Source organism: Anopheles gambiae, chromosome 3 (genome assembly GCF_943734735.2).
Source record: "Anopheles gambiae chromosome 3, idAnoGambNW_F1_1, whole genome shotgun sequence".
NCBI lineage: Eukaryota > Metazoa > Arthropoda > Insecta > Diptera > Culicidae > Anopheles > Anopheles gambiae.
This window is the reverse complement of record NC_064602.1, coordinates 27,656,665-27,671,653: the sequence shown is the minus strand read 5'-3', so window position 1 is coordinate 27,671,653 and position 14,989 is coordinate 27,656,665. Positions and strand designations below refer to the sequence as shown.

At 42.2% G+C, this 14,989-nt stretch overlaps 2 protein-coding genes across 2 annotated transcripts in view; one reads left to right on the top strand and one right to left on the bottom strand.

Moving 5' to 3' along the window:
* LOC1280122 (transmembrane protein 242) overlaps window positions 1-14,989 on the bottom strand; it is a 145,905-nt gene that overhangs the window by 92,773 nt on the left and 38,143 nt on the right. The gene's annotated exons all lie outside the window — the stretch shown is intronic.
* LOC5668110 (uncharacterized) lies at window positions 12,355-13,272 on the top strand. Its single transcript, XM_001689170.2, has 2 exons — window positions 12,355-12,587; window positions 12,672-13,272. The coding sequence occupies exon 2, from the start codon at window positions 12,672-12,674 to the stop codon at window positions 13,035-13,037; it is 366 nt and encodes a 121-aa protein (XP_001689222.2). The 5' UTR covers window positions 12,355-12,587; the 3' UTR covers window positions 13,038-13,272.

Genomic DNA, 14,989 nt, shown 5'->3' with positions numbered 1-14,989 from the left:
CGTGACGTTTCGGTGAGTTCTACTCAACCAATGGAAAACCGAAGTTTAATAGAGCTATTTTTCATTTCCAGTTGTGACTTCGGTGCAGCAAGTTTTGATAAGAAAAGGTTGCGTTAATGCGCTGTTGAAAAGCATACAATTATAGATAGCGGGCTGATAGGGGTCGAAGGTTGTAAATCATAAAATAGGTTGTAGAGGGGGTATGGGTTATGATAGTGATAAGGAATGAATAAAAATTCAACTTTGAAATACAATCTTATCGCAGTGAGCAAATATTAATAGCTTTATTACAACGTGCTTAATTAAATAGGAAATGATGATTAAAATTGTGGAAAATGTCGTGTGTTGGGGGTCAAGATATCAGAAGATCAAAACAGACCTGTAATTTATTCCGCTAGAGGGCTCTTACTGCCAATCAGTCTTTGTATAAGATGACAGATAGTGTCCTTTTAGAAAATGACAGGAAATATGGAGGAAAAAATAGCATCCAGCTAAGTAGAGCTGATGCTCTGCACATGAAATGCGTTTAAAATAATCTCTTGAGTTCTGAATCCCATTGAACTCTGAAGATAACTTTTCCTTTTGCTATTTTTCATCTTTGCTTTTCATAATAAACTATACAATGCAATTTAATAAGTCCCTTATTTTCGCTTCCTTATATCGGCAATCGTAAAGCTTTGTCCCGCTTTGTCTGGCACGGCTTTGACGTGCGACGAGCAAGAATGTCTGCTAAGCGCCCTAACTCACTCACACTACCCACTACATACCTTACGCAGCAACAGCAACAGAAAGCGTGTACATTTGTGACAGAAAATTATCAAAAATGAACTGCTTCAAATTCCGATTCCAACTGAACGGACGGCCGGTATGTGTGCGTATGTGTGTTTTTTACCGGACGCGGGACGCTGGAATGTCTCAAACTACTCAATTAACATGACCGTGGTCGCGCGTACTCGCTCGGCAGCACGAGGAGCAGCAGCAGCAACAGCAGCACACACAAACTCCAACGCACGTCTTCACCTATCCCAGCCGTTCTCTCATTAAAATTAAACTGGAATGTAGTAAAAATATCCCGAAACATATCATAAAATCCCGCCCCAAAAAAGGTACAACGGGTTAGACGAATGGTTTGAGGTTACCCAAACCCTGTGGCAGTGGCTTTTTGACCACACATCCCGTTGAAGCCCAAAACGACCGATTTTACGGAGCGTTTTTTAATTTAATTATCGGGCTTTTCCCGTACCAGACCGCTGCTCCTAGATCTGCTAGGACATGCATCTTCGGGCGGTTTTATACCTGCCCGTGAAGAACCGAGGAACCGAGCAGTATCTTAATTCTCGCTGACAACCGAGAGAGACATTGTAAACCGTTCCGTTGACTACGGGCTCTAGCCGCCCGTGTATATGCTTATGTGACCGGACCTTTCCGGCGGCGTTATCTTAATGGGCCATAGGTTCTGTGAGGGTTTTCTTTGGCATTCATCGGTAGCACAAGCACCCGGCGGTCAACAAGAACCCAGAAGCTAGCCGCAGCTAACTTCTGTGTTTACTGATGGTTGTTTTGCTTTTGTTCGTTTTTTTAAAGATGTTCTCAGGTATCAGCTGCGTGAGAGCTGCTTCTCTAGTGGCGGTGTGTCTTTGGTTGACAATCACGATCACCCAGAACCTGGCACCTATCGGGACTGTTTGGGGTGGTCCAAGCGGATTGTTGTGGTTTGTTGTTTGTTGTTTGGGCCGATGTATCGATAGTTTCCAAATTACGATTTACGATACCAAGCTGGATCTATGGGATACTTCATCGAATAAGAAATCAGGCTCAATCGCCATCAAATAGGGACTTTTTTTGGCTTCAGAATCGGAGATTAAAAGATGGACATTGAAGGCAAATGCAGTTTTTTTATTCAGGCTCATATACAGTAAAGTTTTTCTAAAGTGATCCTTAAAGTGATCAGCAATTTAGAGAGAAATTCGTCTCCCTAGCTCTAACTACACGCTTGGGGTGTCCAAGACACCAAATCTTAAAATAAGGCCTTATTTGCTTAATTATCGCGTATGATTTATGATTGTTATAGCCTATGCATCTGACTATGCCTATGCAAATGACCTATGAATCTTAGAAATTCGCCTTAAAAAGACTCCACCATGGCTGTTATGACTACAAGAGACATAACTTTAATTAAAAAATATTCGACATTGAAGATCTTCACGTAAGCGAAATAATCCATCTTTCGGAGACTTCCCTTTTCTTACACAATCAAACCCAACACGATCGCCCCGATGATCCTCCCGTTACAAACAAAGAATCAACAAGCTTAACGCACCTAGCATCCCACACCGTCGGCAAGCAAGCCAATCAAGCGACCTCCATTATCAGTGAAGCTCGTTGGGAAAACTCCCAAAAATTCAGTCAAACGCTCAAAACACATAACACGATACGTCGAAGGTAGTGATACCCCACCGCCTGCAAACAATACATGGCAACCGCCCGAAGCCAACATTCTTTTTCTTCGCCACACTCTTCCCTCTAGCAAAACAGCGCTACTTGGGTGGCAATCCGGCAAGTCCGGCACAAACCGGCCGAATAAGATAGAATATCTAAGCTACCGGCACGTAAAATGTAAAGCATTCGAGATCAATAAATTCGGCACCGCTGGTAAGCCCGTACGCAAATGCTAATGGGTTTTACCGTCCGAACCGAGGCGAGGGTGCCGGCCCGCTGGAATCAAATAAAATTGTTATCAACTCAATTATGATAACGACCGATCGGGCGGGAGAATAAGTTTCTTGGACGGCGGGCAGCGGCGGCGGTGCTCAAGACACAAGACTTTGTTGGTGGATCTTTCTGTGTCGATTCTTTGGAGTCGCTCGGTCTCCGGTCTCAAAGCCGAGGGTGATTCTTGTTAGCACTGTTTGGGCTTTCAGAAGAATGGCTGGACCGGGTATGTGTTGCGACCAGAGAGGCCACTTGAAGCTTTATCGGAATCGGCTTCTGTTAGCCGGGAGCTTATCCTTTGCTGTTTGTTGTTGCAGCTCGCTGAAAGGCTCGCCGATAAGGGTAAATATTTATTAGCACTGAGCGGATTCCCATGCCCTCCTCCAGGTGTCCAGGTTCCGTTCGCGCGGCTTGCTTCGTAGGTGTGTGCATGTGTAAACGCGGAAGCTTTCGTGCTAACAAGATTTCCCATCCAACATTTCGTGGTAGGTCTCGGAACGGAACCCAGCATGAAGACTCAAGGACCTCCAACTTCACTCGGCATCGTTTAGTAGCCTTTGCTTTCAATCATGCCGCTTTATTGCTTTATTTATAGCGCCTTTAGGTGATGCATTCAGCAAGAGTGCTGCTTAATCGCGTTCCCGCAGGAAGCAGAAATGCTCATGCAGCAATCGAACGCCGTACCACACCGGGGATGATGATGATAAGAGGAGAGCTTATGCGAGAGAGTTGTGCAAAAAGACAAAAACATCTTCGAAATGGGTTTTATAAATCCACTGCCACTTCCAGCGAGTGGGGTTTGCTCCAAAACCACCACACCGGTGGCTGTCACGAACCGGAGCAGCCTGATTTGAATTTTAAATGATCTTTCTGGGTATACCTTTCAGGGTGTAGTGTAAAGGCGATTCGAACGCGGAATTGGGTATTTATATTTTGGTTTTTTTTTGTACGTTTGGGCCTCTGCCGGATCTCCGCTTTGCCGATGGGTGAATTCAATTTGTTCGCAATTTCATGAACAGGAATGTGTCGTGTCGTCGCCCCCCACCGGGGGCAAGTCGAATGCGTTGACGATTATCGTTCAGTTCGCGCGAGCGCCAAAGTGTTTGCGTGCGGTTGGCGGCATTGGAATTAAGGATAAATGATTGCCTGTCGAATGAGATGGGTAAGTTTGCGCAATTAAATCGATGATGGAAGGTAGGAACACGCAGAGGTGTTGTCAGGTTGCTGCTAAATGAGTTTGAGGCGTTTGGGAAGCTTGGTAGGAATGGTTTCCAGTGTTTGCAAGGTGCTGGATGTAACGATCGATTTAAATCTGAAATGTAATTTGCATGGTAATTTAACGCTCCTGTCAAATTGTAGTGTATCGGTTTTGACAGCTTCATTGAAGGAGGGATATGTGTTTTGTGATTCGTGAAAGCAAAAACACTCTTTAAATTCCAATTTCGGGATTTTATTAAATAATTAATTTAATTTTTATATGAATTATGCTCAGCCTGCTGTCTCATTATACATTAATTGTGGATTTTGGGGTTCTTTCTTGTGTCATGGAAGTTCTTGGGTATCCTCTTACAAAACAGCCTTTTATTCCTTTTAATCTTCCATTAAGCTCTCATAATCTCTACACCAAAAATGGTCTTTTCTCACCTGTTTCCTTCTTACATTATCGTCAAACACCCATGAAGTGTCTGTGTGCTTTTTCCCATAAATTCCACCCAACCCAACACACGCGAACCTTTCTCTGCCCATTCCCGCGTACAAAATCCAACATTAATCACTCTTCATTTTAATAATAACTTCCGATGACAAATGGCACATCGAGCGCATCGAAATCGCCCCCTTTTGCTAGACGCTGCCTACGAAGAAGGGTGTCTCCTGTCGAAGGAACAGGTCCTTGCCCGGGCTTGCCGGCTCATCCTGACAACACGTGAATCGCTTCACGCGTCACGAGATTATTGTGCGTACCGCCGGGGAAGCAATGGAGGAGGACGGTCGGGCGAAGTGCTTATTTGATTTTTCCACCCGCCCCGGTAAGTGAGAGGGATAATCAGTTGGACAAATCGCTTTTTGGGTTTTTTTTATTAATAGTTTTCCTATTTGCTGAATATGTTCTGGCGTTGGCACCGAGACCGAGACGAACCGGGGTTGGCGGGGTGACGATGACAATCTCTCCGTCTGCTCGAGCGGCAAAATTTATTGAAATCGACACCCTCAAATCCTACCATGTCCATATGCGTGTGTATGTGTGTGTGCATTTCCCTTAGATGCTGCACAGTCTTCCCGGTGGCCGAAAAATAAATGGGGGACAACGGTCCTTTTTCCGGGCTGTCTAGTGTGCTGTCTGCCCTTCATATCCCAAACTCGCACACACAAACACATACAAACACATGGCTGTATGTGCGATACACGTCGCATTGAACCGTATCCGAACTGTCGTTTTTCGGGTGGCATTGTCTACCGGATCCTTTGCTTTCGAAACGGAACTGACCCTTTTTTCGGAAGTGGTTCCTGGTACGATTCGTGCTCTGAATGATTTTCCACCACCCCTCTGGTCCTCATGTGCTCCTCATGGGGGAGGGGAGGATGCTTTCCGGTTCGTTGCTGTCTGGAGAGGGTAAACGTTTTCCAATAAAATCTAATAAAAGTACACACTGGCAAAAGGATGCCAGGCGGGACAAACAGGGAACAAGTGTAGCCCGGCGTGGGGGAACACGGTTCGTTGCTGAAGATGCAGAGTTTTGTTCGTCGACAAAGACATACACACACACACGTTCATGGTTGGGTTGAGTGGGTGGGTTTTTAGTAATTTTGAAAACGATCGCTATTCATATGTTTTTAATAAAATTCTAGCATAACAATAGAGACTGCTGTTTGGGATCGGCGGGTCAAAGCGGGAGTGGAAAAACGGACACGTCCAGACGAAGATATGGTTCGATGTTTCGCAGAGAGAGAAAGCGAGAAGGGCTTTGGAGATTGTACGGTTCTTGGACGAAGTGTGTAAAATCGCCGCCCGAATGTCACTTTCGGTGGAATAAATTGTAAAAATCTGAAGGGTGGTGTTACTATGTATGTTAATCGTATAAGGGGCAGTTGTTTCTTTGGAACACGTATAAACATTCCAAGGATGTTCTGTGAGGGTGAGGTGTGATAGAGATTATACTAAAGATATAATGGTAAATGTAAGAAACAAAGGAATAATAGAACAATATAGTACAATTTTCATAACAGTAAGTAAAAATGGATAGGTTTTGCTTAAATTTCAAATCTTCTGTTACCTTAATCCAGCAGCAAATGTTTCACTGAAGCAGTTGTCTAGGACGTACTAAATAATAGATTACGCCTAAAGGTATGCAAGGATACTACACATTTTGGATCTAGTGCTTTAGCTACTAAAGCATGTATAATGCCTAAAGTTATGCAAATATACTTAACTTTTTTGCTGTTATATTCTGCTTTTGTATCAATTGCCATAATCCATAAATAAGTAATAACAGTACAAATGGGAATTAAATTAGTTTATCTTTAAGTTTTTGTTGTACAGTCCTCGTTGCATACAATTAAAAATAATAATAATAATAATAATAATAATAATAATAATAATAATAATAATGGTAATAATAATAATAATAATAATAATAATAATAATAATAATAATAACAATAAAAATAATGATAATAATAATAATAATAATAATAATAATAATAATAATAATAATAATAATAATAATAATAATAATAATAATAATAATAATAATAATAATAATAATAATAATAATAATAATAATAATAATAATAATAATAATAATAATAACAATGAGCCGGTCTCGTAGTACAGTAGTCAACTCGTACGACTTAACAACATGCCCGTCATGGGTTCAATCCCCAAATAGACCGTGCCGCCATACGTAGGACTGACTATCCTTCTATGGGGGGGGAATCAATTAGTCACTGAAAGCCAAGCCCATAAGTGGTACAGGCAGGCCTTGACCGACAACGGTTGTTGAGCCAAAGAAGAAGAAGAATAATAACAATAATAATAATGATAATAATAATAATGATAATCCATAATCATAATAATAATAAAAATAATAATAAACAAGTCTAATAGTTTTAACAAAGTTTAGTAAATGTACTTATTGTTTACTATTGATTTAAGTGTAGGAATAATATTCCATTAAAAACCCATTTTTTCACTTCTATTTCAAAATATAAGAACTCAAAATAGGTTGTACAAAGTTGCGACCTACGATGGTAATAAAACGATTCCCAAAATACAATACACACCACTAAAACACATTTCAGGCGTTCTTGTCCAGCTTCCCAACTTCCCACCCACCCCCATTAAACTGACCACAACGGGGTTTGTTGTCGCGCCAACAGTCAGCCCATCGGTTAAATAATAAAATGTGTCTATTTTTAACGCAAAATTCTACGCTAGAACCGGGCATACCGGACGTACCGGGCCCTACAAAACACCCATTCGTCATCCGGCGGAATGAGACGTCTCCCTACCATTGAATGGTGCGCACACGGTAATAAATTGTGCACACGGTCACAATAGGCAACAGGAAGGGCACAAGGGGATGGAAAATTATTATCTCCTTATGATAAAACCGTTCTAAAGGTTCGAGGCGCCCCTTCTTTCTAACACCAGAGGGGGAGTAGTGTGTGCGGGTGCACAGAGGACAAGCTAATAAAAATTTTCATAACCTCACTGGTGGACGCGTCTAATAGTCGTCCCCGTCGTTGCCGTCGTTGTCGTCGTCATCGTTGTCGTAAAATTAATACAAAGATAAATGACCAGCTCCGTGTTGGTGCAGCTTCCTGCCCTGGGTGCAATATGTTGGAAGTCAGCGCAACGACAACCATCATCATCATCATGATCATCATCATCTTCTGCATGGTACAAGTACAAGTGCACGTGCACAAGCGCTTGGAGAGGAGTTCTTGTGACACGCTTTTTTTGTTGGTGTTGTTCCTGATGGGTATTTTGCTTCTAATCTCTTCACAGGATGGCACGGGAAAACACACAACCCTTGCGAGCGAGGATAATCAATAGTGGCCCCCTTCCTGCGACAGGCAGGAGGGTTCAAAATCCGGAGGTTATTAAATAAAAGTTAATTCGCCCTATCCGTTACACCGTTAAAGGCGCAGGGTTCGAAAGGATCAATGAGTGTGCGAGCGTGGTGTGATGCTCAATAGGCTGAAGTTTGTAGAAGGTTAGGGCAAGCACGTGTTTACCACTTCTTTTCACCCCGTGTTCCTTCCATTCAATTGAGCAAACCGATAAACATGACTCCTGCTTCCTGCTAGTTGCAGCTGAGCGTTGCGAGGGGGTGTTTAGCCCTCCCATCAAACAAGTACCACGTGGAAGGAATATTGCACTTGCTCGTCTTGCATGTCTAGCACGACCAAAACAGCGAAACAATTATCCGTCCCCGCAGCACGATGCGGATGGGTTTGGGTGATGTTTTCCGGTACTTTTACAGCTTCCTGCAACCTGTCACTCTCCCACTGTTTTCCCGTTCTGCCACCTTTATTTGCTTATTTACTTTTTTAATAAAATTCAGATTAGTTACGCGGTGGGTGTCGAGGTTGGTTTCGCCGTAAGGGAAGAAGCAATCCCCTTGCGCCAGCAGCTAGCGCAACAAGAGGAGCTGTGTTTAATATTTTGCCACTCGACACGGAGAGCAGGTTCTCCCGCCTGTGTTTCTGGAACGGATGTGGTCGACTGAAAGGGGTGCTGCTGTGTATGGGATGCGATGGGGTGGTACTTAGGATTTGGAAAAAGGGTCTGGTGAGTATTTGCATATGGTTTTTGCAATTAGTTTGCTCAGCGATGCCTGAAAGATGGACAAATTATTGTGCAAAGTGTGTGTTGTGTGTTTTTTTTTTATTACGTCTTTTTGCCTTTTATTATTACTTTCTCTCTCCGGCAAGTGTTTTGTGGGGCAGCCGTTGATTCCCGTTTCTAGTTTAATGACCCATTTCCAGCTGTAAAAGGTTGTGCAGTGATGATGAAAGATCGCAAGATTTTTATGTGTTCATATTCATTACTTTGTTTTAAATTCGGTGTTAATTTTTTAATGCACTGAGATACTGGGAATGTTCAGAGTTATGTCGGATTTAGAACTCATTTTCTCAACGCTTCAATTATGCTCTTATTATCGATCAGAGAAGAACAAGAGCGCACTTGGCAATAGTACGACACGAGTGGCGTTCAGAGTTCACCTTTTTTCGTATGAAAGTCATTCAAGACAGCGTTATTTTGATGAAACTTATTCGATGTTGTATAATTTTCCAAGAAAATGATGCTTAAAACACAAAATAACACTTTATATTTTGAAAATAACAACGAGAAACCCCGATTTGTTCACTTGTAATCTAAGCACTGCGACCAAAACGACAGTTGTCAAGAAAGTATCCATAGCATACTACGATATTTGGTACATCGAAGGTTAGTTGTACCAATTATGAACATACGGAAAAAAGGAATATTTTCGATGAAATTTAGATAGATTTTGAGTCGTTAAATAACTAATATTTAGCACCAAAATAATGATTTTGAGATAAAAATATGGTTAGGTGCTTGAAAATCGCTAATAACCTACAGTGTTGCTCTTAGCAAAATGGTAAGAGATACCAAACATCTTGGCAACACATTTTAAAAGGGTGATATTTAACAAACGGAAGTGAGCAGTACGGAACTAATAAAGCACAAATGTGTTAAAATGATCATATTTGAAATGAAAAATCCTTCCGTGGTTTTAGAATGCAAATAGACTATTTTTAGAGCAAAAATAGTGTTCGTTATAAGCCATATATATAATTGGCGCTACAACCACAATTGGTACACTTACCCTAAAAACCCTAATTTGCAAGCGAAATATCACTGTTTGCTTGTGTTGTTGTGTTGCAAAATCTTTTCATCAGATGAGATTCGATCGCATCATCTGCGGTGTTACCGACTTCGGACTTAACCACTGGTCCATGAGATGATAGTGTTCAATGCCCGTTACGAGTAGACCATATTATGAATTTCAGATTAGAATCTTGTTTCGCATACAAGCATAAATTAATATGAAGCAAAAACTCATTCAATTACTATATATTTAAAAAAAATGACCAAAATGTCTTTGACAACAAATTACAAAAATTACGTTTTAGAGGAACATTTTATTTATTTACATTAAAGTTGCTGATTAAAGTTCAGGTTTAGCATCATGTTATATTGTACTCAGTAAATAGTAAATTAAAAACAAAAATTAAGTTATACTTTACACCAACAAACAATGACATTTTTGAAGCTTCAATTTGAAGTTCAAGCAGCTCTAAACTTATCTAAATCTATTCCAATGAAGACGTTGGTTAAAGAGCGATACTTCTTTGTTTCCAATGTGTTTTATTCATTTTAGCACTTATCTATTTACCTCATCCATATCCCCCACCTCACTCCCATAAACGTCATGCCGCCAAGAAGACGGTAGATATCATCTTTCCCCGATTGCTACAAAACCTGATAACCCACTCAGGCCTTTCCTTACGCCACGTCTTATTCTAAGCCACACTACTTAAACACCCACGCGCCCACTCAACGCGCCAAACAACCTGTATCGTTTTCATTAACGTCATTTTCTTTCGCAAACCAACGCTCGCTCCCCACCACCCCTGCCGGGAGGACCCCACCGAACGAACAAAAGGACACACGCCACGCCGTTTTCGCGCGCATGAATTGATCCACGCAATTGATGGTTAATAAAACGCATTTTCATCGGAATGTTCGCCTTTGAAAAGACGGTAGGATGGAGCATAGGGGGCAGAAGGGGTAGGGAGGGAACGGTAGGTCGGTTTGCGACAGGATGAAAGCGAACTTTTGTCGTTCACCCACCGGAAAAAGTGTGACTGCGCCTCCCAGTGTGTGCGTCAACGTAGGGTTGAGCTCATCGGTTGAAGAAAACTTACCTTCACCATTTCAATTTCTCCATTTTCTTCCTGCTTCCTCCCCATAAGACACCCCCTTTACGGGAGAATCGAGAAGAAAATGGAGAACCGCTTCGCAAACAAAGCAAGCGAAAACTCCATTATCCCCGCAGGGCACGGCCGAAGCATGAAGCCGTGAGATGAACGCTTCTTGGCAGTCTTTGCTGTTGTGTTGTGCTGCACGCTTTCTTCTACCCCATTTTGCGCGAAACGCCTACATCCATCGCAGGAAAGGCTTTTATTCTGTGCGTTCTCTTCAGCACCACGGAGGGCAAGTAAACTCTGTCTATTGTTTGCCAGCGCATTGCACGGGGTACGAGCATCCTTTTTCTTCGTAATTTCCCGTCTTATCCCGTCACCCCATCATTCGGCAAGCCACCATTTTCCGCTGTGATTCCAGAAAGCCACTAAATAGACGAGAGCAGCAGGAAAGACGAGCAGTAGGCGCTGGAGGATAACGCCGTTTCATAGGCAAGCGGGCTGAGGCAATCCTTCTCGGCGGCCTCAAAGCACATCATCATCTTCATCTTCATCTTTCCGTGTGGGATGATGGATCTGGGGAACAGGGAGATCGTCCTTTTGCTCTCCAACGTGCCATTTTCCCCGTTCTCCGTTTGTGGAAGTTTGTGCGGAATGTTCGCCTCCGTTCCGCGCTGCTGACAAAACGTGGAGGATGAACCTTCCACGGTAAGTAAAGTGTCGGTAGAAAGGCGCAGAAATATTCTTTAACTCCGTCGAACCCTGATCGGGTAGAAAATGTATAGACACGCGAAACAGAAGCCTTTAAGCAATTGAGTTGAGAGTTCGGGGGGAAAATGGTTGAAAATGTTGAGTGAAAATTGAAACAACGCTACTACAATGGTGCTTCCCTTTTGCAAACGAGATTGAGAGGTGAGAGGAGATACGAAAATACAAAATTAGAGTAGAATGGTTTTACGTTTCAAATAGGCCCTTTGAGAAAGTGTGTCAATTGTGTTTAACTATTGTGCGGGTTTGTTTTCACAATTGAATTTTCATTCAGGGAAAAAGAAAAGGAAAAATTCCTGCGCATCATTCTGACGACTCAAACAGTGGGTGGTGGATACATAAATTCTACACTCTTTATTACTGGAAAAAGAGGTTGTTACTAGGAATGAGTTTTTCGATGGTGGAGCGTCTTCCTCAAAAGGACATCAATTTCAAAAGCACTAAGCTTTTAATGTTCTTGATTTGATATGAAACAACCAAAGACAATGAGATTCTCTTTTAATCCATTTAATCATTTAATCAATTTAATTGATTCGTAGTCTCAGTTAGAGTAAGGTTATTTTGTAAATCCCAAATGCACTTAAAATGCACAATTCCATACCATTTTCAATGCACCGTATTTCTTCTAACTGGTTACTAGCGGCATCTATTGGTTCACCATACGAAGTAAGTTGTCCAGGCTAAATTCACCAACATTTTGCCCTTCACACAGCGGAAGCTACCCATGAGCAGTAAATTGGTCTATTTTATTTTCGTTACATGTTTTCGTGCCAGTCTAATTTTTATTTAAAACATCCAAAATGTTTTCAATTTCGTTTCATCAAAACAATTCAATCGATAATTAAATTTCAGTAACAAAAAAAATATATATATATATATTTTTTATTACTCTACATGTCCGCACAGTCTCCCTTGGTGATTGGTGGCGGCTGTCAAATCTGACCGCTCGTAAACAAATTATTTTCCGGTCATCCAAACAAACTAAACGCGCTCCGTTCGGTGCCGGAATAAAACAAGTTCAACACTCGAAAAAAGGTCATTTAAATAAAGGAAATCGATTGCTTTTAAAGGACAATCACAAAGCGTTCTGCGAAAAGCTTCGCCCTTACATCCACTGCCGGGCGAAAACTCTTCAAATCTCTTTACAAAAAGGTATAGAAAAAAAAAACGCAACCTTTCCTTCTACAAAACAGCATAAAATAAAGATAACCGCAACAATCGTTTCCCCGTTTTCAGATGGTCGCCCCAAACTTTCACTCCCATCTCGCCCAGGTAGAGGTGTGCGAGGTGCAGTACAACATACGCGTGCTCAAGATGAAGGACTCGGTCCTGTTCTACATCGGCCAGAACAAGGCGGAAACGTTCGACGAGATGGCGGTAGCGATGCCGAACGCAAACAACGGCACGGAAGTGCTGGGCACGACCATTATCGGCCCACCGGACGGTAGCGGTGCGCAGGATCTGGCCCAGCGGCTGGCCAAAAGGCTCAAGAAACAGGTGTACCTGAGTCTTGGCTCGTCCGTCCCGAACGATCGTATTGTGCGGCCGTCGATCGAGAAGAAGATATTCGACGACATTAAAAACAATATCGAATGCTTTTGAAGCAGCGCAGGGATAGCAGCGTAGGAACCGCACGGAAACTGAATAACAGAGATGGAGAGAGCCAGAGCCAGATAATACTACAACTCCATTACCTCAAGGGAGATGAGGGATCGCTTTTTATCTTATACTAGGGCGCGTGATTTTTTACATATATGCTTGCTAAAGATGATTGATCGGATTATTATGCTGTGCCGTATAATATTTTTTGAAAATAAATACAATCATAAGAAACGAATGAGACTACCCAGTACACCTTGAGGCTTAAATGAGGCACTAAGCAGGAGACAACGATTCGACTCAATTAGCCGTTCGAATCGATCGTTAAACAGCGTGTCAATAATAATACACTTTTACAGTGTCCAATCGAGCGCAACCGCGTTGTGGGCGGCGTTGTGTGTGCTACTACGGCTGATCTTACCGTTAGATCATAGCGCTGTTTGTGTGCTAAAAGCTTGAGCAGCAGTCGTCGGGTTACGTGAAAGTATGTGCAAAAATGCGGTCACTTTTGTTGTATCACAATGGTAAAGCGGGGGGTTACATGTTAGCCTCGAACCCAGTAGAAGAGACTGGCACAAGAGGTTAGACTTTTACCGAAATCCCCTTTCTCGAGCCTTGTGATCAGATCAGCGTTTTCCCTTTTTTAACTCTCCCGTTGCTCAAGCGCCACATGCAAACATAAAACCATCCAAAAACATTATTCCAGCTGACTTCCGAAGCAGAACGAAACATTACGATCATTTTCCACCGGCGCAAAACGTACATAACGAGCGCGCTCGCGTATACCGGAGCATGGAGCACGCAGGAGTTAAGCGTTTGACGGATCGCTCGAAACGAGATGTTAACGTAGTCGCGTGGCGGTTGGTGGCGACTTCACTTCCAGCTTCATGCCCCAACACTCTAATGCTTTGCAAATATAGGTCATAATTCAATTACTCCTTGGGCACATTGTTGTGCGATGGTAGCCTACGCTTGCGCACAGAGGCGCGGAACTGATGCGTGACCATTTCGGTTACGACTCCCGCGAGTCCGATTGCTCCGATGTTTGTGTGTGCCGTCATAGCCGTCGTCATGTTCGCCATTTAGGCTGCCACCACCGTTAATTATGATATTGCTGTGGGGGTGGAGAGTAATGACTAAATACTAACAGTAGTACACAGCTGATATCCCGCGTGTAATCTAACTAACGCTTAGATCAGAGCATGTGGCATGAGCTATGAATACCACACAGCCATTTTCTCTATTCACTTGAAATGAATCCTCATCGCACGGGTTATGTCACCGCAGGGGTTAATGAGGTTTAATTGAGCCTGAAGAACAGGCGTGTGTGTGTGTCTCGGCTGGAAGATGCATTCTGCAAAGTAGTAGCAAAAAGCACGCTACATCTTGCGCACTGAAAACGTATAGAAAGCGTAACGCCATGTGATTGTGGCGGGCAGAGTTTAGCGTAGAGGTGCCGTTTTGTGACAAAACACTACCAAAAGCAAAAGGGATAATGATCGTCACTTTGTAGCGGCTTATCTCTTTACATCGATTGTTTAATTGTTATTTAAACGGTGCGTGTGCGGTAGTTTCGTTTGGATAAAATGGAGAGTTTTATCAAATTGTGCATAAACCGATGGCGCCATCTGGATGACAATGGTTTAATAGCATAACTTACGGCATAATTGCTTATTTTGTTGGTGAAAATGAACAAAACGCTTGTTTTAAACTCTCGTTTGATTCTTCTTCCCTCTAATTCCTATGAATCCTACTAGAAGATCTAGATAAATTGAAAAAAAAAATATTTTCAAAATATCAGTTAATTAGTATTATTACAGCAGGAACATAAAAAATATGATTAGAAACTGTAGGATATAAAGACGCAGATATAAATTGTTGTCTAGTTAAATATGTATGTCTATCAGATGTCTCTCTATTTTGTCAGATTCAAGAATCCTCTAAAGCAGTGGTCT

What these genes read in the sequence shown, in the direction of transcription:
- LOC5668110 (XM_001689170.2), top strand. Translation starts at nt 12,672, where the DNA reads ATGGTCGCCCCAAACTTTCACTCCCATCTCGCCCAGGTAGAGGTGTGC.